This window comes from Magnolia sinica, chromosome 6 (genome assembly GCF_029962835.1).
Source record: "Magnolia sinica isolate HGM2019 chromosome 6, MsV1, whole genome shotgun sequence".
NCBI lineage: Eukaryota > Viridiplantae > Streptophyta > Magnoliopsida > Magnoliales > Magnoliaceae > Magnolia > Magnolia sinica.
In genome coordinates, this window is record NC_080578.1 from 22,512,253 (window position 1) to 22,539,610 (window position 27,358).

The following is a 27,358-nucleotide window of genomic DNA, read 5'->3' on the forward strand; positions in this document are numbered from 1 at the left end:
GATGTATGGAATTAATTTTTTTAGTAAACATGAATCCAATGTCTTTGTGGAAGTTTGGAGTGTTGACGGCTATTTCCATAGCTGTTGCGACTCTGTGTGTGTGTGTGTGTGTGTGTGTGTGAGTGCGTGCGTGCATGCATTTTTTGCATCTGCACAAAACGCCAGTGCATGTGTTAGGTTTATCTAACGTGCACTCCATGGGTTACCCATGTGAAGATTCACTAGATTATTTTGGCCCAACATTTTCTCTGTTATGAATTAAAATAAAGAATTTAAGGGTAAAAGTTAAATCATCATCATCATCATAGCGTTGTCCTAACTAATTGGGGTTGGCTTTATGAATCTTGTTTCACCTTTCAATCTATTGGTAAGTGAACAAGCCTTCATATCTATCCTCACCATCCCAACTTTCAAGAGGACTTAAAGACACCATCTTTAACAAGTGAGTCAGCTATGGACTTTACATCCCTTGGAACTACACAAAAAATTGTGGGCCATGCCCTGGCTATGGTTCTAATCTCATTAATGCTGCCAGAAAATAGCACCTTTCAGGTCATCTTCTACCATGAGCCAACCCGAGGACTCCCTTACCAACTTAATGCTCATATAAATGTCATCCTGGTTGTTATGATTAGAATCTCCTTTGCTGGTCAGCCTGGAGAAAGGCTGTTTGATCCCCCATGCTCATCCTGAATGACGCCTCCTATGCCCAACTATCTGGGGTTATCAAGTGACTAGCTGTCGACATTTAGCTTCCACCAATTAGAGGAGGATGCTTCCTTGCCGTAGCCTTGGGCACAGTACTCAGGTCATTGGTAATCTCTCACCAATTTCTAGAGTAGTCCGAGATGGAAACACCAAGAAAATTCTTTGGCTTTAAGACCCCAAATTCTCCACTTACTGTGCATGGAACCATACACAACAACATTCTCATGTGCTGACCGAATTGCCCTCCATACCATACCAATGTATGGGCAGACAAAGAAAGAGGAAGACCCACTCAATCTGGAACAGCTGGAAGAAATATGACCCAAATCTCTTTAGCAGAACTGCAGTGAAGCATCAGGTGATTGATCTACCCTTCATTGTTCCAGCTATCTCAAACATTTGGAAGCACCTAGTACCTCTTTTTTAGGTTATCAATATGAGGATCTTAGTAGCCACCGCAGACTAACAGTTTGCTTACCCCCAAGTTCCCCAAACCATCATACAAAGGATACAAAGATGGATTATCTGGCTTAAGGTCCTTGAGGAATTCATTGGCCAAAAAAGCACAAATCAAGGATGGAGCCCATATCATCTCATCCTAATTAGTCATGGAAATAAAGACACCATCAAGGATCCCTGAGAATTCTGTTAGCATAACTATTTCATCATCGAGGAGTTTCCATCTGATCATGATATTCCACACCACTTTATCTCCAACCCACTTTTAGCATTCCTTCATCAGAATCTCCCACGGTATAAACTAGGGCTGAAAGTTGGGCGGGTTGAACCCGACCGACCCGACATTGGGTTGGGCTTGGGCAAGATCTATTGTGTCCGATCTTACGCTTGGGCTATACAAACACCAACCTGATAAATCTTGGGTCGGGCTCGGGTTGAGGTCTTGGATCGCCCGACCCAACCCGAACCCGATCAATATATAAGTTACTTATAAATTATAATTGAGTGCAGATCGTATGTGTCGAAGACATAGGAAATTCCGGTGTTGTCGGATCTCATTGGTCCACATCATTTCTGATGACTCAAGCTAACAAGAAATGTTGGATTTCTCTCTCCCAAATAGATTGTGTGCTACACAACACGACTTTTAAATGAGTAGTCCTATATTTTAGCTTGTTTGTTTAGAATAAATGAAGTTCTTTACGATAAATAACAATATATTTAATTAATAAAATTATAAATATAAAAAATAAGATGTGTATTAAAATATAATAAACTAATGTAATCATTAAAATATTAGCATGTATTCACCTGACCAACCCGACCGAACCCACTTGGGTTGGGCTTGGGTTGAGAATTCCCAACCCGAGGTTGGGTTGGGTTGGGTTAGGGTTGAGGTACAAGAACCTTGGGTTGGGCTAGGGTTGAGCCCAACCCGACCCAACCCGCCTGACTTTCAGCCCTAGTATAAACTGCATAATCCATAGGGAATGTGGTGATCAGACTCCAATCCGCCAGTCCTCCCAGAATCTGTATATATCTCTCACACCCTTGTTAAATCTGATTCTTGCAGCAAAGATTTTACCTATGCCACTCTCCCTATTACTGAGAAGCCGAGATATTCTTCCACATTGTCGATCCTCTGCCTCTTCTATTGCAGCCAGGAGTCCATCCATGGGCATCCTTACCATGCTTGCCATGATCTTCCTCCAAAATGGTTCCTTCTCATTATTGAATCACCACCACCACTTCGATAACAAGGCCCAGCCTTTTCCTCTATTATTGCCAATGCTGACTCCCCCATTCATGTGATTTTCTCTAGGAAGGGAAGTAGACTAGCTATGGTTGCCCCAAACAAAATAATATTTCCAGTCCAACTCTCCCAACTTCTACTGTGGTTTGACACTAGGTATCTTCTTATTGCCTTTTCAATTTCATTTGATTGGATTTAACTGTCAGCTTCAATTTGGAAGTTCTCAGTGTGCATCGTTTATGATTTATGTATCACACTTGCTAATTGGTAGTTCTATTCCATGTTTAAACTTCAGATCTGACTTTCATGTGACTTGCAGACGATCGATCAGTTCTTCAACTTGAACCTCCCAATGGATATCACACACTTGAAATCTCTACTATCTGGGATTGTTCGGAGCTTGCAAGCGTACTTGCTGAAACTGACCAGTCAGCTAGGTATAGTATGATGCTCCTTGTCATCTTACTAGAATGCCTGCTAGCTGAATTTTACTCCTTGTAAGCATTCATTCACAAAGCTTAGGCTTTAGTCTGTAGAAGAATGAAAACTATATACTACGTAAAATTATTAACTTTTGGAACCTTTTTACTTTCCTTTTCTGGAAAGGTATATGCATTTGGCTGTTTTATCTGATCTCAGACCAATTATCTTGTTGATCTCTTTGATGATTGCACTGGATGCATTGTTGACATCCCTCAGCAAACAACCCCAGCCACCAGTTTTACCAAATAACCTTTCACTTTACTCTTATGTTAGTACTCCCTGTTTGGGGTCTGGGTTCATCATAATTTCTTTTGAAGCTGAGGCTCTGTCATCTTTATAGAAGATGCTGTGATCTTTATCTTGCATGCGCTTGTCTATTTGATGTACTGTTTACCAGAGGCTTTCAGCTTCTTATTATATCTAAATACAAAACTATGCTCATATGGCAGGCATTCATATTGTATAGCAATATTCAAATCTCATGTAACCGTTTCTTATTTTCTTATGTCAGCTTGATACAAAGGCTGGTAACTACTTACTTTCAAATTGATAATTGAATGGTTCTAGTCTTGGTTAATTGACTGACACATCAAAATGATAAGAGAATGAATATGTTTATTTAGTTACTTATTGATTAAATTCTCATTCAGAGCTTGTTGACTGACATATTTGTGTAACTACAATTAGTTACTACTTTGTTAGCTTTCTAACAACGGAAAGCATGAAAAATAAGCTAAACTAAACAAACCATGTAAGATTGCAACTAAATTAATGGAGAATAGAGTTACATGAGCATCAGTTACATTCAGCAACAAATTTCAAAGGATCTGTGGTGAACTAGATCTTGACCAACTTGAGTTACCTAACCCTAATCCCATCTTTTTATAGAGTAAGAATTGGGTTAGGTCATACTTTCTGATTGATGTAGACTTTAACTTCATTAACCTGTAATAATGAACATAGAAGATAGAATGAAAGGGATAAGATGATAATGGCGCCTGATACCACCAGGATGCGACAGCTTACCTGCCCATGTTATGTGGCTAGGTAAAGGGGTTCCAAATAAAGAGGAGAGCGAAAAATGGACTCTCTTACTATGTTGCTGTTTCACTGCTAATGGTTTCTAGCTTTATTCGTTTTACCTTATCGTAGAGTAAAATATTACATTAAAACCTCAATAAACTTTCAGGTTTTATTCCCTGTGGAATCAATTGACCTAAGTGAAGACTAAAGAAGAATGGACAAACTATCAGATGAGGCAAACAGGGTAAACATAGATGTACAAATTAAGTTGCTATGACTATGTTACCTATTGCATGGAGTTGATTTCATGGAAACTATAAAATAGTGGGAAGAGAGATGGAAATAGAAAAGAGGAAAGAGAGAAAAGAAGAGAACATAGAGAGAGGGGAATGGATTGAAGTTAGGAATCCCCCCCTATCTCTTTTATATTATGAAATTTTCATAACTAGAGAAATGCCATTAATAAGAAAAGCAAAAATCCCCTATATGTCCTACACCAAAATAATCCATTTTAGTGGGCCCATATCACGTTCATTAATACTCCCCCTCAAGGTGGAGCATAGATATTATCTATGCCTAGCTTGAGATATATATGTGTAGCCTGAGTGGAATGAAGAGCCTTGGTGAACATATAAGCAAATTGGTCCTGCGATTGAACATATGGAGTAGAAATTTCACCACTGAAAACTTTCTCACATATAAAGTGACAGTTGACTTCGATGTATTTAGTTATTTTATGATAGACTAGATTGTTTGCCATGTGTGAAGTAGCTTGATTCTCACAACATAACTGCATGGGTAGGTGCACTGTAAATCCCATTTTTTACAACAATTTGTTGATCCACATCAACTCACATGAGGTATGAGCCATTGCTCAATACTCTGCTTTGGCACTTGATCAGGCCACCACACTTTGCTTCTTACTCTTCCATGTAATTAGATTTCCTTCCACAAATACATATAGTATCTAGTAGTGGATTGTGTATATGCTACGGAACCTGCCTAGTTTGCATGTAAATATTCTATGACCTGAAAATGACCATTTCATTTATACAAAATTCCTTGACCTGATGTTGGTTTTAGGTAACGCAAAATTCGAATGACCGCTTCCACGTAAGGTACTATTGGAGAACTCGTGAATTGGCTTACCACGCTCTCTCATTGCGTCGAATATGTCTGATGGAGTAATAGTTAAGTAAATAAGTTTTTCAAACCAATTTTTCGTACATCCCCGTATCCTCTATTGCAGCTCCTTGATCACTTACAAGCTTGTGGTTAGGATCCACTGGATTATCAACTGGCTTGGTCCTAAGAAGATCAATTTCCATGAGTGAATTCAAAAGATCTTCTCTATGAGTAAATCTAGAATATATTTCCCTAGAGATGGATTAACTCCTTTGGATCTGGCTATTTTTATACCGATGAAGTATCGAAGATGGCCCAGATCTTTTATGAGAAAATGTTATGGAAAATACTTATTTCATTATTTAATCCCCTTGTTGTCACTTCCAGTAACAACAATATCATGCACATATACTACAGGCATAATGAGACTTGAGATACCCTTCCTAGAAAAATGGAATAATCAGCATGACTTAGAATGTAGCAATAGATTAATACAACCTTATTTAACATGTCAAACCATGCCTTTGTCCATTAAAACTCTCAATTTTTTATGCAATCCATGATGTGAGCCATAATTGAACTGAAATCTCGAATGAACCGCCTATAGAAGGTGGTAAGCCGTGAAAGCTGCGTACCTCATGCATATTGCGGGGTTCAGACCAATTGACTATGGCCTTGACCTTCTTGGGATCCGCCAATATGCCCTTAGCTGACATAATAAAACGTAAGAAGATAACACTACTAGACAAAAATGCACACTTCTTTAGGTTGGTGTACAATTTTTCGGCTCTAAGGATCCCATAAACTTGCCTTAAATGGTTGAGGTGTTGCTCCTTGGTCATGCTATAAATCAAGATATTGTCAAAATATACAACCAGGAACTTCCCCATGATGGGCCTCAACACTTGGGTCATCACACGCATGAAGGTGCTTGGGGTGTTAATTAACCCAAAAAAAGCATAACTAGTCACTCGTATAGCCCGTCTTTCGTCTTGGAGGCCGTCTTCCACTCATAACTAGGGCATACACGGATTTGGTAATAACCACTTTTGAGGTCAATTTTTGAGAAGATAGTGGCATTGGCCATCATATCCAACATGTCATCAAGACGCGGTATGGGAAATCGATACTTGACTGTGATTTTGTTAATGGCCCTACCATCAACACACATCCTTCATGTGCCATCCTTCTTAAGTGTAAGAAGGGCAGGCACGACACACGGGCTCATGCTCTCTCGAATGAAACCATTCTCTAGGAGTTCGTCAATTTGTCTTTTCAACTTAGCATGCTCCTTTGGGTTTATTTTGTAATGCGGGAGGTTTGGTAGAGTCGCCCCAGCGATTAAATCAATGGCATGTTGTATATCCCTCATAGGGAGAAGCTTATTCGGTAGATCATCAGGAAAGACATCACGAAACTCATGCACTACCTGAATGGCCTCAGTAGGTAACTCTACATTAGCCTTTGGTACACTCTCCCTAGCCACAAGGGCGTATACCATCGAGTTTGCCTTCGTTTCTCACTCAAAATCTTTGGTATTTAGAATATGGAGAGGTTTGGACTTGGACTTTTGACTCCTTCAATTCTTTCAAGCCGCTCACACCACTCTGTGTGGTAGACTCCTTTCCAGTCGTGTTCTTGAGTGGCAGAAGATTTAGCTTGATCTTCTTGCCCTCAAACCAGAATGTGCACACATTTGAACAACCAAATATGGTGACATCTCTGTCATAAAGCCATGGTCTGCCCAGAATGATATGGCCAACATCCATGAGAACAACATCACACCAAAGTGTGTCTTTATATGATCCAAACTGAATAGGAACAAGACAATGGTGCGAGACTGGAATGGAAGTTTCATCAACTCAGGAGGCTCTATAGGGTTGAGGATGGGCTTTTAGCTTTAAGCCCAAACGGCTCACGGTGCTAGTCGACGCCACATTGGCACAACTACCACCACTATCTACGATCATCTTACAGCTCTTTTCTCCATATTTTGCATAAGTATAGAAGATCGTGTTGTCACGCCAGTCATCAGTGTTCTTGGTTAGAGCCAAAGTGCAACGCATAATTGCGAGGGTTGCAGACTTTTGCGCTCCCTCTTCCTCATCACTAGGGGTATCTACGAGCTCATATTCTTCTTCTTCACCGTCACTCTCTGGGGGCACTACTTCTACTTGCCCATCAATAAGGAATACTTTGGTGCTCTCTCTCGTGCCACACTGTTGGGCAAAGTGACCAAACCCCTGACACATAAAACACCTAGTTGCTCCACTCCCACATGAGCTAGACCCGACAATCTCTTTTCCCTTATCATCCTTGGGCCCGAGCTAAAAACTGTTAGAAGGTTTGTTCTGGTATCCAGCGTTAGGTTTAGCCCCAGAGAGGTTGGCCTTAGCACTAGAATCGCGAAAGTCAAACCGCCTTCCCACAGATGCCTTGAGGTATTGCTCGACGTCTAACACTACTTGATACAACTGCTCAATAGTGTCTATATCTTTGGCGAGCAATTCTCTCCTAATGTCAGGACGGAGGCCCGTTTTAAAACTAGCAAGGGTGAGTACGGGATCATCATCAACCTCGCAACGGATCAAGTATTCTTCGAACTTTTCAATATAGTCAGCAACACTCATGGAACTCTGTCGAAGAGAATGCCACTCCTTAATCAACCACAAGCGATAAGAGAAAGGGATGTACTTCTCTTTAAGTGTTTCTTTCATTTCTTCCCAATGGACTATTAGGAGTTCCCTTGCTCTTTCTTTCTATCGCTCTACGGTCGCCCAAAACCTCTTTACTTGGCCCACAAGCTTCATCTTGACGAATCAGACTTGACGAGCATATGTCATATCATACCACTCAAAATAGTGGTCCATATCCGCCAATCAATCTAAAAAGGCTTTAGGGTCCAATGGGCATCTACTTTAACTCCCTTGAGGAGTTGCGCATCTGGGTCATATTGTTCATGATGTCCCTCACGGAGTGGGTACACAGGTGCACGCCCATGACCATCTCCTTGGCCGCCTTCATTCCTTGGTCTAAGCTCCTGAGCACCTGCCTGAGATTGAACATCTTTCCCAATGGTGGGTTTGCCTCGAAGGAGGCCTCTATTTGGGCAACACAGTCATTAAATTGGTCAAGGCGTTGATCCATGCGTTGTTCCAAGCGCTTACTTAAGAAGTCAACCTGCTGGGTTAATTTGTTCATTGATTCTTGTAGTTGCTCCATGTTTAGTGTAGGGTGCAAACCAAAACCACGACCCATACATGTGGGCATACAACTGCTAACTCCACCTAAGGACTTTTAACTACGACTATATGCAACTACATGGGACTAGATGATCCTATGAGACTCTATATGAAGGAAACTACGCAGTGCTATCAAAATCTAGTAATATAGTTGTTGAAATAAGGGAGTAACAGAAAGTTATAGCAATGTGAATTGCTAACTTCCTGATAACAGAAATTTCAGCAACTAATATTAGTAACTACGGACTTCTAAACAGCTATATATGATGAAACTGGACGCATGATGGACTTAAACAAACTACCCTAAACATGTAATGCATTCCCCTATAAGAACCCTAGGCTTTGATACCAAATTTGATGCAGGACAATTAACCACTTGCTCTAAAAACTCAAACTGTTAGAGCATAGCGAATTAATCCCTTTATCTCATAGCACAGGCCTCACATCTCATGGGTTAGGACCTCGGCCGAACCCCCTTCGTGGGCCCCAAATCACACGGACTGCCCACCTCGAGTGTGTCCCCGCATCCCACGGGCTACCCCACTCTTGGTGTGAAATGCGTATTAATTACCCTCGGTGAGGAGTCTCGAACACGAGACCTCTTTCGTGGGCCACAGTCACCCCGAGTGTGCCCCTGCATCCCACAAGCTACCCCACTCGAGCCCGGTGTGAAAATGCCCCTGCATTATGATCGGTACATGTCTTCTTTTAGGGCAATAGGAATATTTGATGTATCTGGAGAGCTCACTAGACCACAAGTTTCTGAAGAGTATATGTTGGACAAAACATCATGATCGGTTATACCATCTGTTTGTTTTCATTGTAAGTAGACCTTCAGTTGAGGCATAGTAGGAATGGAAGAGGCAATAGATGATGGAGGTTGATGTCTTTGTTGATCACAACATGTATGAGAATGATTTCCGTATCAAGAGATTTGCAATTTGTTGAGAAGAACGGGGTAAATTAGAAAAAAAGGTAAACATCTACACATACATTGTCTTCGAAGTAATCGATTATAACAACTATAACCCCATTGTATATGTGAATATTAAAAGAAATATATACATTTAACCGCTCAAGAATCAAACTTGTCATGGCCAAACTCTAACTGATAGACAAAATAAGCATATTAAAAAATTGTAGGAGGTAGAGAAAACATCAGAGTATCTGTGATCAAAACTCGGTGAGGTGATTGACCCCTTTAAAAAAAAGAAAGAAAGAAAAAAGAAAAGAAGAGAGAGTATCCAATTTATCAGAAAACATGTTATAAATACTGCGTTGTTCCAAAAACTCTTAAGAACATTCATGTGAATTAAGAAAGCACAAGTTACTTCAAGGATATGGCGATTTTTCCATTATGCAACCTTATTTTGTTGTGGCGTGTGTGTGGTTGATGTTTGATGTAAGATTCTTGTTTCAGGAAAAAAAAAAGGAGGAAGAAGAAGAAGAAGAAGAAGCTTGAAACATATACTTGGCCTGATCAATCTGAAACACAGACGACACTTTCGGAGTAAAGTGATTTTGCACTTTCATGTGGAAAGTCTTAAAAAATAAAAAATAATTCAGATATATCTTTTATTAAATAAAGCATTATCATTCTCAAATAATCATCAATAAATGTAAAATAAATAAAAACACTTAAACTTGGACCTACAAGATATTTTAACTATACCCCAAATATATAAGTGAACTAAAGAGATAGGAACTAAACAACACTTCTCAACATGTGGTGGATAAGTAGCATAATGATTCTTACTCAACTCACACACATCACACTCTAAACATGACATCAACAACGAGGAATGAATGGTACCCTTAAGAATCTTCAGTGATGGATGATTGAGATGGCAATGCAGAGATGACAATTCATTGTATGTGTATGGATGTGTGTATTTGAGTAAGCTTTTCCCTAGTTCCTTACAGCCATTCTTGCACTTATGTAAATAGTTGTTCTCTCAGTTAAGGATACTTGATATGAATTTCCATTAATCTTCATGTGTGATCTTGATCAAGTTTCCTTGAAATTGCAGTTGACAAGAATTACTTGTTTCCTGCTGCTCCTGCATTGACACGTTATAAGGAGGCAATGACTCCCTTTATCAAGAAAAAGTCAATTGAGTATGTATTTCTGGAGGAGAGAGTGCAGAATCAACTGAATGAATTGACAACTTCCAAACTTTGTGTTAAGCTTAACACTCTTCATGTGAGTTCTATTTCCTACTGATAAAAAGGGACTTACATGTCCTTCTACCTTTTGTAGCCAGTGCTTGATCATATTAGTTTTCAGTGGAGTGTGTATTCTTCCAATTAGAGAAGGAAAATGAGAAAAGGAATCAGCACTCCTGTATCAATTCTCTGATGTTGGGTAACTTTCAAGTGGAATTTTGTTATTCCTGAAAAATATATTATGTTTTGTTCAAAGTGGTCACATATTCTGCAAAATAAATTATGTTTTGTTGTGGTTTAAGAGTGCTTTTTGCTTGTCCTATAGGAGGTTAACTCCAACTTGTTTTGAGTTACCCCTGAAAAATAGTGGTTTTGAAGAAGCTTTTGTTAGGGAAGTATTTCAATTTTCAAGTGTTTTGTGATCTTTCCTTTGAAAAATATCACCATAACCTTTCACACCCACACAAAAGAAAGAAAGAAACAGAGGTAAAAAAGTAGAAGAAAAGTAAAAAGAAGCCTCCATAACAAAATCTTTGTGACAGCAGCATATAGCTAGTTGCCTGAGCTCTGGATCAATGTTTAACTTCCATATTAATATCACATTTTCCGTCAGTAAATGCATTTTCTAGAAAAGGAAATTAGAAGCAAAAGCCTACTTGTACGAGCCATTGGTCCCATAAATAGATACAAATTCAAATAATGGTAGTTCCTATTATGTTTTCCATAAAGATTCTCTTTTATACTTGCAGATCCTGAAATGTGTTGAAATCAATTATACAAAATCATGCCATTATGACTTCACCGTACTCTGATAGCATCTCTTTCCGTCTGTAGTTTTTGGACCAAAATGAAACCGATAATTACTCTACAACTTGTCCTGGAGGTTCTTTGATGTTATTGTGATCAGCAAGGCAAATTAAGAAGGATGGAAATCCTTAGCACCATGAATATCCTTCCATGATGAACTGAGATTACCCTTGGTACTACTGTCAAAATAAATTGTCATGCCTTGTTTACGGAGGGATGAGGCATCTAAGAGTGGCTTAAAAATTTTGGCATTTTTAACACCTCATTGCTATTAATCTGCAAGACTAACCATTCAAAAATAATAATGTGATGATTATGATAATAATTATTATGATGATGATGATGATGATGGTGATAATGATGATGATGATGATGATGATAATGATTATGATAATAATTATGATGATGATGATGATGACGATGATAACAATAACATGAAAATAACAATAACAATAATGATAACGATATACAAGATTATTACATCTAAAGTCATCAAAAGGTCCCTTGTTACTCTCCCGTGATTATCAATCATCTTTGTTCTGAAACAATGGAAGTTAGGTTCCTTGTTACTCTCCCATGATTATCATCATCTTAGTTTTGAAATGATGGTGGTTGATGTTTATACTTGCTAACATATTGAAACTGATGCTTCTCCACTCCTGCATCCAAATCAGTTGCCGCTTCCTAGCTGTTTATACTCCGCTTCATGCTTCGTGCATCTATAGTCCATTTCTTTCACAAGTCTTGTTGGTTACTGGTGGAACCAATGTTGCTACTTTTCTCAATATAAAGCTTTTATAGAGCTTATGTCACTTTCTCAACATAAAACAACTCTTTTTGTTTTACTTTATCAATAACAGTCTCTGCAAACATGTCAAATAATTTTCAAGGTACTTAACTTTATTTCTCTTTTCATTTTTCATGCAGTACATTCAAAACCAAATTAGAACATTAGAAGATGCCATCAGGAAGCAATGGATGCTTGTTAGGCCATTGAGTAAGTTATTTCAGCTTGCTATTTGTGTTTGGCGACTTGGAACCTAGCATTTGGCAATGTTGAGCAGCATCTGGCTTGATGTTGCAGGGCCTCCTATTCTGTCTACTTCAGCTTAGGATATTCTGGTTCCAGTCAATCTTTTTGGTTACTATTCTTCAACTTCTTGTTGTTTACAGATTCATTAACAACAATTTCATAGAAAATAAAACAATTAACTTCATCAGTGGTATGAGCTGTACGTGATGTTGCCCATGTACAACACCTGGATACTCCAGCTCTAGATTTTGAAATTATGTTCTTAAATCTAATTTAGATCTTCGACCTCTTAGCTTTAGAGACCATGTCCTTCAAACTTGGTGGGATTTTTCATCAAAACAACTCATGGACTGATCAGAAGGAGATCACATAGCACATAGGAGAATCATCCTTCATCAACTTGTGTCATTCATCCCAGTCTTTAGTTCTTTAGTTGGGTTTGAAAAAATAGATGCCTGCTTGGGATGGCAAGGGAGAATGGACAAAACCCCTCTTGTTCTGCCTTCTGAAAATAAGGTTCTTCTTTAAACTTTAGTGTGTTCTCTTTCCTTCCTGAAATGGAATTTTGTTTTTCTTATGGAAAAGCGCAAGTCTAGAAATAGTGTTCAGGCATGTGATACCCAGATACTTCAAAAACATGTCTGCATCATATCATGTCCCATTCTTCAAGTGTATGTGTACAATGTGTCCACACCGTGTCCATGCAGCACCCATGGTATATCTGTGCAGTATCTGGGTTCATAAAATTAGGTGTATCTGTCTTAATAAAATGCCCTCCTGATATTGATGCAAGTGTTTTCTCAATATTCGATCTAGGAAATAACAATTTTTAGTTGAAATGTGAAAATTGGTAGTTGGCAATATGACATTCTCTATTAGGCTTGACTGCATTACTTGTGATCCGTCTTCTGTGGTATGTGGGCAACTTATCTAATATACAACTGAAAGTTGTGTTGGACAATCAGAAACAGCTTATTTATTTCGCAATTTTACTGATGTGGAATTCAATCTATGTATCCTACACAGGAGAATATCAACCTCTAGGAGCTTCAAAGGAAGGATCACCTACATTTAGTGGGTCAGTTGATGAACCATTTGCCACCTTCAACAGCATCAGGGAAGCTGCAGATAAAGCCACAACGAAGATCTGTGATTTCATTGGTGAGCAAGCAAACTTGAGTATTTGCAATTTTGCATATGAGCCAATTAAATATTTTATATCCTCATAGGCCACTGCTGTTGTGCATTATGGGCCAATCAAATATTTTTTACCCCTACAGGCCACCCAACAAGGTGCTAGTGCTAAGTTATGTATATTCTGTACTAGATTTACTTGCTTTTATTGATCAGGGGTGCCTTTCCATGACGGCATTAATAGTCCATCAGGAGAATAAATTTGCTCTAGAAAGCATCTGCATTACGGACTACAGAAAAGTCAAGTCAACGGATAACAACAAAGTTATTTCTACATGACCTTTGCATCCGCAAAATCCTTTTGTTCACATACAATTGAACTAACACTTCTCATTGTCCACGAAACAACTCTTTCTCATCAACTCTTTCTCATCCAGTCCGCATGTGATGTTGAGGATTTATGTGAGGGAAAGACATGTTACTAGATTTTTTTTTATTTGTGTATGACCTTTTACATTGTCAGGACATCTACATGTATAAGGCAACTCGACAGTGTTGGTCTGCTGATTGATTTGCTTGTCATAGAATAGCAAACAAGTTATATTGCAGAACGCAACTTGGAAATGCCATGTTGAAAGATTTCAAAGTGGGGATATTCCCTCTTTCGGAGATTTAGTTTGACGATTTCACCAGACCATCCAATATGCTAGGTAAGCAAATAAGAAATTTCCCATCTTGCATTGTTTGGCCCCTGACTTGCCCTAATATGTACCTAACCCATTCCAAAAACTCCATTTTGACATTGGGATGGGCATGTTTAATGCATATGCTCAACACAAGGGTCAACCTAGCATTGCATTTACTGATCTTATTGCCACGGCCAAAGTGCTTCAAGTGTAAATTGGTGGCACCCGTAAATCCCTTAGTGGATGAGTCAGCCTACCACCCAAGTGTAGCCAAGCTACTTTGAAGAGGAGCACATGAGAGACATGAAGTGAAGAATGCTTCTATTACTCAGGAGCTCAAAAGCTTAGAACTATCTAGTACCTATCACAAATGAGGACTTCCTTTTTACATAGACCTAAGAACCTTCTCGCTACTTTACATGGATGACCAGGATGTTGCCAAGTGGTATTCATCCAATGGCTAGGAATACTCTATAAATCTTCTAGACTATTCTACACTACTCTCTTCTACAAAACTCAGTAGAGAACTCCAGAACATTCCAGAAATCTATACAGTACTCTACACTCTTATATATTCTCTAGAATTCTCTATACTACTCCAAACACTGTACAAGCCTCTTGTCTACAAAACGAGTAGAAAATGGTTAAGTCCCTTGAATAGCTCAGATGCCTTGTTCCTGACACTGTTGGAAATATGCCATTTCCTTGAACATTTATCTTCTCTGGAAACTAAAACTTTTGTGGTTATTGCTTTACTGCTATGCTTCTGCTTCTGAAATCTACTTAATACTTTTTCAAGTGAACTTGAAAATCATAAGAACCTTGATCTATGATAGACTTTATGACTTTTTTACCAACATTTCCTTGAGCACGTATAGTTCCGATTATGTCAGAAGACCATTAACCTATGTTGGCTACATTTCATTTCTAGGAACGAAGGTCCTCTTCTGGGATCTGAGAGATTCTTTCCTGTTCTCTTTGTATCGAGGCGATGTTGAAAGTGCTCGGTTGGAAAGTAATCTTTCACAACTTGATACTGTAAGATGATGGAATAAATTTATTTCTTGATTATTTTATTATGTTGAAAGTCCCAATTAAATCTCTTGGAAAGTTCATTGTGCTGCTGCATCTCAAGCTGCATTGAGATTGGATAAATTCAATAATTATGAGGCATTTTATGCAGGTCCTTGACCATATATGTGCTTTGATCGCTGATTCTCTTAGAGATCCAGTTGTTTTGAGCATTTGTCAAGCGTCATTTGTAATTTCTCCTTCTCTCACTCTCTCTTTCTCCCTCCCTCCCCCTCTCACTCTTAGTTAACTGTTCAGGGATTTATTTCTTACTCTCTCCCTTTTAGTCTAACCATTCAGGGATTTATTTCTTATATATAGGAAGGCTACATCTGGATACTGTTGGATGGAGGCCCTTCCCGTGTGTTTTCTGACACTGATAATGCAATGATGCTAGAAGACCTTAATATATTGAAGGTATGCATTGAAACACAGTTAAACACAACGTCATTTATACACTGGTTTGTAAGGTGAAGAATGTGCCTCTGCATCTAGCTCCCTACTGATTGATACCTATATCTAGCTTCCCTACTGAGAAGGCATTCTACCCCTGAACCTATTCTTGGTATGAATTTTTTGCTTGAGATTATTCATTTCTCATTGGCCAAAGATACTAAGCCTCCTTCCCCTTTACCCAACCTACACTGACTGTACAGACTGCATCCATGCCACAAGCACACACATGGGCACACACATGGAGTAGTGTGCCCGTGCTTTCAAGGAAGCACTTGCGTAGATTGAAATACCTGCTCATGCTAGCAAAGGTCAATGCTATCCAGGTAGTCTCCGATGATAACCCGACAAATCAACCATTATATAAATATATTGGTATTAATTTTCTTAAAATTTGAGAAAGAATAGTAGCCTCAAAATAGTTCTGCTTGTATTATGGACCTACTTGGCATAATCAGGTTTTGGTTTTACATTCAGGCTTTTCATGTCCATTTGCTGCTGTGCGTGTATTGCTGCTGCTGCTGCTGTGATGCAGCTCTTGCTGATCATTTCTATTCTTGGTCATCCATATTAAAGTTCTGCTTGTTATTTTGCAGGACTTTTTTGTAGCAAATGGAGAAGGCCTTCCTCGTGCGGTAGTCGAGCGAGAAGCCAAATTAGCTCAACAGATCCTAAATTTATATACCCTTCAGGTCTGTGTATTATGCTTAATAATTACTCGCACACATTTCTATCGATGAAACTGTAATTCGTTTGCCTTTCTTTTCAGACCGAAACTGCAATTGGAATGTTGATGAGTGCAAGTGAGCAAATCTCCAAAGGATTGGATTGTAGGAAACCTGGAGGGAGATCTCCAGAAGATGCTGATACCTTACTCCGTGTATTATGCCATAAAAAGGACAGAGAAGCCTCCAAGTTCTTGAAAAAACAATATCAACTTCCCAAGTCTTCAGGTCATCTTCTTTCCCTAGCCAAATGTCTGATGCATTTTAGATGTGTTTCTAGTGCGGGAATTACAAACTAGATAGGTTTCTTATTGTGAGTTTGTGATGCAGGACATGGAAAATAAACGATGTTATGTAAGATCTCAGGCGTTAGATTATACTTAGTTCAGAAACAATCACAGAAAATTCCACATCTCACACAAAAGCTCAAATATTCAACAAGGGGAATTGGCACGGGTCCAAGCTTACATGGGCTAGGACTGGATCAGTAAAATTATGAACCAAATGACACTCAATGATAAGTAATAATCAGCCACACATGCACAACAGTCAGTCCCTAACCCAAAGGATTCACCAATTTCAATCTAAAGAACCCTAGGGTGAAAAAAAGGTGCAAACAAATTAGGGAAAACGTAATCTAGAGCTAGAGTTCATGAAAAATAGATATGAGAGGATAAAAGAGAATGAAAACCTGAGCCAAAAGACGATCCCGTGTGTGGATAGCGGGCCTGAGGCACTCGCACATGCGCAAGTGCCTAGCTGCACGTACAAGGGGGCGACAATTGCAAAAAAACTCTCCTGGCCCTGATCGGCCAAGGGTATATTCCAAAACCCAAAGTTTCGGGTCGATTCGAGCTACGGCTTATGCATGGTGCTCCGCCGAAGTTTCAGCCCTCCTGCAGGGCCGAAATCTGGAATTCTGCTACAAAGAAGAAATCTGCTGCAACCAAAGATGAATTTGAAGTATGGAGGATGGTGGAAGATGAAAAGAGAGATGAGGGAGAATGGGGTGAGTCAGGGTCAATGTGGCTTCACACCACGGTAGTTAGCCCTTCGAAAAGGGAGGGCTTCAGACTCACTTGAATTCTCCCACAACTCACGAAGATAGCAGAAAAATAAAGCAGGAATTTTTATTAAGCTTGAATGAATCAAAACAACTACAAGGGGTGCCTATTTATAGGAAAACCATATACCCCAAAAGTCGCGCCATGTGCGCAACCTATTACTTGGCGATGAAGTAAACCAAAAAAAAAAACCAATCAAAGAAATCTAAAGCGTTCATGATGTTCTAAATAACATAAGCAAAACCTAAAATATGATCTAAATTTGACTAGTAGGCCATGATCATGAGATCCCATGACGGGCTTTTCTTAATTATCGGGCCCACTTCGACGAACCAAAACTTTGTCTTCTAGCTAGGAGGCCCTCCCTGGATGTTGTCATCCATCCAGATCGATGGTGGGGCCCTCCGTCTTCGTGCGTACGTGCGTAAGGGGGGCGAGGTGCTTGTGCGTGCGCGTGGGATGTCCCCATCAACTCTCCCCGGCTGCGAAGATTTTACCACTGACGAAACAAAACTCCTAAACCGATCTAAGATGTTAAGATTAAGTATCTGAAGCTCCTTCTCAGTGAGCCACGTGCTGTCGGAAGTTAGGCGTGACTTCCATTTAACCAGGTACTTCTGAAACCCGCCGTCCGACGTTGAAACTTTCTGATGGTCTAGGATATCCTCTATTTCCTCTCTGGGCGTGGGAAGATTAGGTAATGGAGGTAGAGGCTGGGAAGAAAAGTTGGGAAGAGGCCATGTATCAAAGGACAGGTCCGGGGAATCAGGATGGGTGGGCGAAGAGCCGGACAAAGTATCAGTGGACTCCTGAAAAGTAACTAGATCCTCCACATTGAATGTGGAACTAATTCCTATGGAGGGTGGAAGATCTATCACATATGCATTGACACTGTTTTGTTTTATAATTTTGAAGGGTCCAACGCTACGTGCGTGCAATTTATCAACGGCTCCCTAAGGATACCGCTCGGGCCTAATGTGGACCATCACAGAGTCCCTTAGATTGAATTCCTTGAAACGTTTATGCTGGTCTGTAGAAAATTTATAATGTTCATTACTAGTAATGATCTTTCGCCTGATTTCTTGATGCAATGAATGGATGTGATGCGCAAAAGACTCTGATGGCCTATGGGACAAAGACATAGGGACAAGATCAATAGGCTTCCTAAGCTTATAACCAGTAACAACTTCAAAAGGACTTAGACCTGTGAACCTATTGACAGAACTATTGAATGCAAATTCGGCTATGGGTAGTACGGTGTCCCATGTCTTGGTGTGTACCCCCACTAAACATCTGAGTAAACTCCCTAGGCTCATATTAACCACCTCAGTCTGACCATGGTCTAAAGGTGGTAGGCAGAAGAAATTTGGAGCCTAGTATTCATCTTATGCTTAAGTGTCTTCCAAAAGAAACTCATGAATTGCACGTCACGGTTAGACACTATGGTTTTTGGTAACCCATGCAATTTGACGACCTCACTAAAGAACCGCTTGGCAACATGAGATGCATCGGAGGTCTTAGAACAAGGAATGAAGTGGGCCATTTTAGAAAAATGGTCCACGACAACAAATATGGAATCGTGTTTCCGAATAGTCTTGGGGAGTCCAAGCACGAAGTCCATACTGATGTCCTGCCAAGGAATGAATGGTACTGGGAAATGTGTATATAATCCTGTATTTTGTTTATTTTGTTTTGCCAATTGACAAGTACGACATTGCCCTATAATTTTGGCCGCGTCTCACTTAAGGCTTGGCCAATGAAATCTATCCTCAACTAGGGCAATTGTCTTGTCTCGACCGAAATGACCCGCGATCCCTCCCGAATGTAACTCCTAGAAAAGAAAATCGCGGAGAGAGGTACGTGGTATGCACATGCCGTCACTCCTAAACAAGTATCCGTCTAAAATCAGGTATTCACTGCTAGCTCTTGACGGACTCTCTAACAATGACACATACACAACTCCAAAATCTAGACACTCATAATATTCTTCCTTGATGTGCTCAAGGCCTGTAACTTCGACACTCATGGAGTTGAGTAATACGACTCGACGACTCAACACATCGACAGGCTTATTCTCTACATCGACCTTGTGCTTAAGTACAAAAGTATACTCTTGAAGGAATTGGACCCATTTGGCTTGCCTAAGTTCAATTTCTTTTAAAAGTTTAGATATCTCAAGGCCTCATGATCTGAGAATAAGACGAATTCTTGTGGCAATAGGTAGTGACGCTAATGGCGCAGTAATTGCACTACCGCATAGAATTCCTTGTCATAGGTGGAATATCTTTGTTTCACCTCATTCAGTTTCTCATTGAAAAAGGCGACAGGGTGCCCTTCTTAACTAAGTACTCTTCCTATGCCGACTCCTAACGCGTCACATGTGACTTCAAAAGCTTTTGAGAAATCTAGAAGTCGCGTGACAGGAGTTTCGGTCATCTTGACCTTTATCTCTTGGAAGGCCTTCGAGGCTGCCTTTGTCCATTGGAATTCTCCTTTCTTTATGCAATCCGTGATGGGAGCCATAATGGAACTAAAACCTCGATTGAACCGCCTATAGAAGGTGACTAAGCCGTGAAAGCTGCGCACCTCATGAGTATTGCGGGGTTCAGGCCAATTGACGATGGCCTTGACCTTCTCAGGATCCATGATATGCCCTCAGCTAACACAATAAAACTTAAAAAGATTACACTACTAGACAAAAATGCGCACTTCTTTAGGTTGGCATACAACTTCTCGACCCTAAGGATCCCACAAACCTGCCTCAAGTGGTTGAGGTGTTGCTTATTGGTCATGCTATAAATCAAGATATCATCAAAATATATGACCAAGAACTTTCCCATAAAGGGCCTCAACACTTGGGTTATCACATGCATGAAAATGCATAGAGCGTTAGTTAACCCAAAAGGTATAACTAGTCACTCATATAGCCCATCATTCGTCTTGAAGGCCGTCTTCCACTCATTATCCGGGCGTACACAGATTTGGTGATAACCACTTTTGAGGTCAATTTTTGAGAAGATAATAGCATTGGCCATCGTATCCAACATGTTATCAAGACATAGTATGGGGAACCGATACTTGACCGTAATTTTGTTGATGTCTCTACTATCAACACACATCCTCCATATGTCATCCTTCTTAGGTGTAAGAAAGGCGGGCACGGCACACGGGCTCATGCTCTCTCAAATGAAATCCTTCTCTAGGAGCTCATCAATCTGCCTCTTCAACTTAGCGTGCTCCTTTGCGTTCATTCTATAATGCGGGAGGTTTGGTAGAGTTGCCTCAGGGATTAAATCGATGGCATGCTGTATATCCCTTATAGGGGGAAGCTCATTCGGTAGATCATCAGGAAAGACATCACGAAACTCATGCACTGCCTGAATGGCCTCGGTAGGTAACTCTACACTGGCCTCTGGTACACTCTTCCTAGCCACAAGGGCGTATACCATTGCGTCCGCCTCCGTCTCTCGCTCAAAGTCTTTGGCATTCAGAATATAGAGCGGTTTGGACTTGGACTTCTACTCCTTTACTTCTTTCGTGCCCCTCACACCACCCTGTGTGATGGACTCCTTTCCAGTTATACTCTTGGATGACAAAGGGTTTAGCTTGACCTTCTTGCCCTCAAATCAGAATGTACACACATTTGAACAACCAATATAGTGACATCCCTGACGTAGAGCCATGTTTTGCCCAGAATAATATGGCCAACGTCCATGGGAATAACATCACACCAAAGCGTGTCTTTATAAGATCCAAATTGAATAGGAACAAGACAATGGTGTGATACTGGAATGGAGGTTTCGTTAACCCAGGAAACTCTATAGGGTTGAGGATGAGCTTCTAGCTTCAAGCCCAAACGGCTCACAGTGCTAGTCGATGCCACGTTGGCACAACTACCACTATCTACGATCAATTTATAACTCTTTTCTCCATATTTTGCATAAGTGTAGAAGATCGTGTTGCGGCGCTAGTCATCAGTGTTCTTGGCTTGAGTTAAAGCACAACGCATAATTGCGAGGGTCGCAGACTCTTGCGCTCCCTCTTCTTCATCACTAGGGGTCACACGGGCTCATTTTCTTCCTCTTCACCATCACTCTTTGAGGGCACTACTTCTACCTGCCCATCAATAAAGAATATTTTGGTGCCCGCTCTCGTGCTGCACTGGTGAGCAAAATGACCAAACCCCTGACACCTAAAACACCTAGTGGCTCCACTTCCCTGTGAACTAGACCCGGTGATTTCTTTACCCTTATCATCCTTGGACCTAAGCTACAAATTGTTGGAAGATTTGTTTTGATATCCAGTGTTAGGTTTAGCCCCAGTGGGATTGGCCTTAGCATTAGAATTGCGAAAATAAAACCGCCTTCCCACAGACGCTTTGAGATATTGCTCGACGTCCAACACTACTTGATACAACTAATCGATAGTGTCTATGTCTTTGGCGAGCAATTCTCTCCTAATGTTTTTAAAATGAGCAAGGGTGAGTATGGGGTCCTCATCAACCTCACAGCGGGTCAAGTACTCTTTGAATTTTTCAATATAGTCAGTAACACTCGTGGAATGTGGTTTCACACCATGGTAGTTAGCCCTTTGAAAATTGAGGGCTTCGCACCTACCTGAATTCTCTCACAACTCACGAAAAGAGCAGAAAAATAAAGTAGGAATTTTTATTGAGCTTAAATGAATCAAAAAACTACAATGGGTGCCTATTTATAGGAAAACCTTATACCTTAAAACTCACGCCATGTGCGCAACTTATTACTTGCCGATGAAGTAAACCAAAATAAAAACGAATTAAAGAAATCTAAAACGTTCATAATATTCTAAATAACATAAATAAGCAAAAGCTAAAATATGATCTAAATCCGACTAGTGGGTCACAATCAAGAGATCCCATGATGTGCTTTTCTTAACTATTGGGTCCACTTCGACAAACTAAAACTTTGTCTTCTAGCTAGAAGGCCCCCTGAACGTCGTCATCCATCCAGATCGATGGTAGGGCCCTCCGTCTTCGTGCGTACTACGTAGGGGGGCGACGTACGTGTGCGTGCACGTGGGATGTCCCCATCAGTTTGGCATGTATATGTATGCTAATAAGGTTGCAATTAGTCAGGGTTAGCCTAGGTGGACAGACCAATACCAAGGTTCCCCTACCTGGAGGATATAGCAGGGTTCGAGAAGTTGAACCCAAGCCCAACCCATTTACTAAACAGGCCAAGAATTCCAATACATGCCAGTCCAATCTACTACTAAATGGGTCTAGATTTATTTTATTTATTTATTTTTTGAAGAGTAAAATGAGTCTAGAATTTAAGCAATTGCCCAACTCAAGACCAATTCTTAGGCCCAGGTCCCTCTGAACTCAACTTGTTTACTTAGCCTCATTTTAAGACCCGTCAGTGCTATTTAAAAGGTTTTGAGGGTTTAAACCCCTTCTATTACTATTTATAACCTTCAAATGAACGGGCTGGGTTCGGCCCAAGCCCAGCTTAACACATCTCATTTTGCGGCTTGAAACAACTGACCCATGACAATTCTAGGGGAGAAGGCTTGAATATCATCCAATGTTGTTGAATCGCATATGCGATCATGTGCGATTACATATGCGATCGCACAATCGCATATGCGACCGCATATTTTTTGTTTTATTTTTTTTTTTTGAAATTTTTTTTAAAAAAAAAATCGAAAAATATGATAATAATAATAATAATAATAATAATAATAATAATAATAATAATTGTAAAAAAAAAAGAAGAAGAAGAAGAAATTAAGGGTAACTTTCTAAGTTATTAAATAACTAATTTTACATATTTAAATTATATTTGAGAGAAATAAAATCAATTAAACAATGAATTAAATAACAAGTGCTTGAATCTTGGTCTTCCAACTTACAAGAGAGAGTAACAAGTGCTTGAATCTTGATCTTCCAACTTCCAAGAGAGAGAGAGAGAGAGAGAGAGAGAGAGAGAGAGAGAGAGAGAGAGCGCACTTGGAATTAAGAAATGTAAGAGAAGAATAGAGTAAATGAGTTTTGGAGTGAGAATATCCCAAATGGGGGAGGTTTGGAAGCCTTCTTGTAGACAAAAAGTTATTTTTTAACAAAATAAAAAAATGAAATAAAATAAAATAAAATAATGTGTCAACCGTTGGCCAACATGCGATTGCATATGCTGTATGCAATCGCATATGCGATTGCATATTTTCGTGCACGCCACATATGCGATCGCATATGTGCCAGATCGCATATGCGATCTGCATATGGATATGCACATATGCAGTCGCACATGACAACAATGATATCATCACCTAAGCCTTATCCCAATTAATTGGGGTTGGCAATATGAATCATCTTCCCCCATTTTATAATGAATCCGAACAACAAGATGGCTTCAATATCATGAGAGAAATCTGGGTTTGGTTTTCTTATGTTATACAGACCAAATGGTGATGTATCTTTCTACACTTCAGTTCAAGCATACATGCTGCAGCCATGACATACCCATGCATTGCTCATACAATATGTGACTTACATGGCAAGATTGGGGGCACATTTTTGGTGTTGTCTAGCATGGGATGTGTTTGAGTTCACCGTGGATTAAATTATTATTTGAGATCTCTTTATGATGATGCTTTTCCTTAATTTACAAGTGGGAATATTTTTGTCATATGCAAAGTAATTTGATTGGCACAACAATAATTGTTTTTTAACATATATATCATGCATGAGGAGCTTGCAGAGCTCTCTGTTCTTTTATTTAGTTTTTTTTTTTTTCTTTCTGTGGCGGATGGGGCTTTGGTAGGTCCAACGCCATTATGTTGATAGTGCTGCATTTTAGGACCCTATACTGAGGATGTGCTCCGCCTACTCATGTTTTCAGTTTGCACTAGTGTGGCCCAGTGATCCAGACTGTTCGTCTTCTGATTCCCTGTGGATAGACCATACCTTAAAAATTCCTGATCAGTTTTTGACCTCAAATATATGATTAAGAAATACAGCAATTGTCCACTTTCAACTGAAAAATGTGTTTTCAGGTTCTTCCAATCCACGTGATTTTTTCAGTAGTGTCCATCCAAGGGGACTTGGATCATCCCAATATCTGGATTGCCAAAATATGGATCCCACTTGTAGGAACTGAACCCAAGCATGTAGTGCACCTCGGTAAGTATATCATATAATTCCTCAATGAACAAGGGCATCATTGTGATCTCTCATCTGTTATCCCACCACTGTCTGTTTTGGTCCTTACAGTGGGACTCATTTTGGTGAAATGGTTTATACTTCTTTTGTCTTATTTCTCTCTTCTTGTCTGTTAATTTCAACATACTCTTTTCTTTTCCTCCACTAACTCTATCTGCCCACGCTTTCGGACCTTGCCGGTGATGCCCTGAAACCTCTCTCAACAGATTATGAAGACTTTCTGGGGAAGGAGTCAACTTTGAAATCGCCTCTTATATCAGATCTACTGAAAAGAAGTGCGTCATTTCACTGGTCCGAGACGAGTATGAAGGGCTTGAAGAGTATGAAAAAGAAATTTCAGGTTGCCACATCTGAAATCAAGTACACCACTTCTAGGTGAGGAAAAGCTGTACTTGACTCTTTTGGCGTGTAGCACATATTATTATAGGAATATAAATGTGGGTTTTCTTTTTGAAATGAGAGACATCCATGCCCTGGTTTTGGTATGGTGAGATTATAGGCTCACATCCCTTGGTTATAAAGGAAAAGGAAGCTAATTTCATTGGAAGCACAGTTTGTACACCTCTCCTCTCTTTTGCATTGACCCTGGGTTGTAACATGATTTTCTACACAGGCGAATCTAGTCCGTTCATTGGGCAGGGGTAGGTCTTCCCTGACTGCGCCATCGCCCGAGAATTAGGCTGGTCCAGTTGTCATGTGTGCTGCACTTGTACACTGAATACAGGCTTTTAATTTATCTTTTTCTTCTTTTTCTAAATCTAAGGGTGCATTTTTCTCTCCCATAATTAGCACAACTGATGAGTAGACTGGCATTATTTTGGGCCTGGACATGTTCATGGTGGTTCCACCTGATGAATGAGCTGATCTCGCACACTTGTGCCTGTGGATCACCTCTTTGTTCTTTCCTCACGTGAGTCACCTCCTAAGATGAAGGAATTTTTGGGCATGATGTTTCCATCATGAACGGTGTATCACATAAAAATATATCAGGCTGGTTTGGTAAACCTTACATGCGAATATTCATGCAGATCATGCCTATCTAGCATGTAGATCGGACATCTATGCATTAGGTTGGCTCCTCAATGAAGTCGGCCTCTCAGAAAAAAAAAAAAGAATAAGAAAAAGAAAAAGAAAAAGGAAAGGAGCTGTACACTCGTGAGGGCCACGGTGTCTGTCAAACATGGATCACTGGCTTGTCTCCTTTCTATCTGACCATTTTCATATGCATTGAGGGATGCCCTCATGACGAGTAGATTGAGCTTATTGCTGGGCTGGAGCATGCATTAATGTCCATGTGCTGCTAGTAGAGCTGTGAGGAAGCTCTAGCAAGCCTCATGAAAATGCTTTGAAACATTGAAGGGGGCGAGTCATGCACGGATATGCCTGTGGAGGTTGGAGCACTCATAAGGTGAGGGTCGCCACTAACATGCCCTGTCCAAAAATCAAAGAGGTCCGCTCAAGAGGTGGGCCACGAGTAGAGCTTAGGTGGAAACTGCAGGTCTGTTTTTCTTTCTCAAGTTCAAAACCATCCAGATGCGCTCTATCATGTGGGTGTATTGTAACCATATCAAGGGTTTCTTGCTGCCAAAAACGGTATTTCAAACCTTGCAACAACGAACATGAGTTGGTTCCTGATAAATGTAAAAGAATTTGGAGAAAATATTGGATTACCAGAGCTTGTAGCAGGGCCTCCCACCAACTGATTTGATGATCCAAATGCAGGGACCACCTGCAAAGCAAGTCTTTTGGAAACATTGGGCAATTTGGATTATTTCAATCAGTTTTATGGTGGGCCATCAACCATGGGCACATCATGCTAGGGTTGGGGTCACTGTATACAGAACTACGGGTGGCAATGAGTAGAGTCAGCCTGTGGGTGAATTGGCCCGATCTACTTTTGAGTCTGTTTGGGCTAGGGCCAAAAGGGTAGTGGGTCAGCCTTGGGCTAGAATGTGGCTGTAGCTCATGAAAATAAATGGGTTGGGCTTGGGTCCTTACTCTTACCCTGGTGATAGACTTTCAGGAGCTTCAACACTTGGTTAAGGGTTCGAGTACCCATAGGTGAAATTCCACTAGCGTGAGTGTGTGGGGGTGTGTGTGCGTGTGTTAAAAATTAAATTTTTTTAAAAAAAGGGTTGGGTTTGGGTTTTCCAACCCGACCCATCCATATAGGTTTTAATGGGTTGGGCCAGATGATTTGATCCAATCGTAAACCCAAAACAAAATAAAATAATATAAGTACATAGATATACACTTAAAACAAAAAAAATACACACTCCATCTTGTAATCCATTTGACAATGGAGGAGCTATTTTTTTAGGGCCACGGGAGAGCATCAAGGGAAGTACATGATGGATAGATTGGATGTAGTATACACATTATGGTGGGCCCCACATCATAAGTGTATATTAATCATTATGTTCTAACATATATACTAACTTTTTAGTTGTAAAGACTTTATCTGTAATTTGAAATATGATTTTTTATCATATTTCAAATTATAACTTAATTTGTTTACAGTCTGTAAAGCCTTTAAAAATAAATACAGTCCAAATAGCCAACCTCGGTAATCCCTTTACAACTTAAAGGACTTTACAAAACCTCTTTAAGTTTTTTTTTTTTTGGTTAGCTTGTTAGCCACCCCCACTAGGGATCGATACCAAGACCTCAATGTTGACATGAGGTATCTTTCACTCAGTCTACCTCTTAAGTTGGTAGCCCGTAAAGTC

The 27,358-nt window shown here is 40.0% G+C and overlaps 1 protein-coding gene across 3 annotated transcripts in view; it reads left to right on the forward strand.

The window, feature by feature from the left end:
* Positions 1-25,176, forward strand: part of LOC131248532 (protein unc-13 homolog) — a 66,046-nt gene extending 40,870 nt beyond the window's left edge. For 2 of the 3 annotated variants that reach the window (XM_058248854.1, XM_058248852.1), the window contains 10 exons: positions 2,739-2,856; positions 10,323-10,495; positions 12,193-12,262; positions 13,325-13,459; positions 15,050-15,156; positions 15,302-15,379; positions 15,511-15,606; positions 16,239-16,334; positions 16,412-16,595; positions 24,836-25,176. In XM_058248854.1, coding sequence (XP_058104837.1) covers positions 2,739-2,856; positions 10,323-10,495; positions 12,193-12,262; positions 13,325-13,459; positions 15,050-15,156; positions 15,302-15,379; positions 15,511-15,606; positions 16,239-16,334; positions 16,412-16,595; positions 24,836-25,008 — 1,230 coding nt within the window. In that variant the 3' untranslated portion in view covers positions 25,009-25,176. The remainder of the gene's footprint in view (positions 1-2,738; positions 2,857-10,322; positions 10,496-12,192; positions 12,263-13,324; positions 13,460-15,049; positions 15,157-15,301; positions 15,380-15,510; positions 15,607-16,238; positions 16,335-16,411; positions 16,596-24,835) is intronic. The other variant, XM_058248853.1, reaches the window with a different exon arrangement.
* Positions 25,177-27,358: the final 2,182 nt, after the last annotated feature.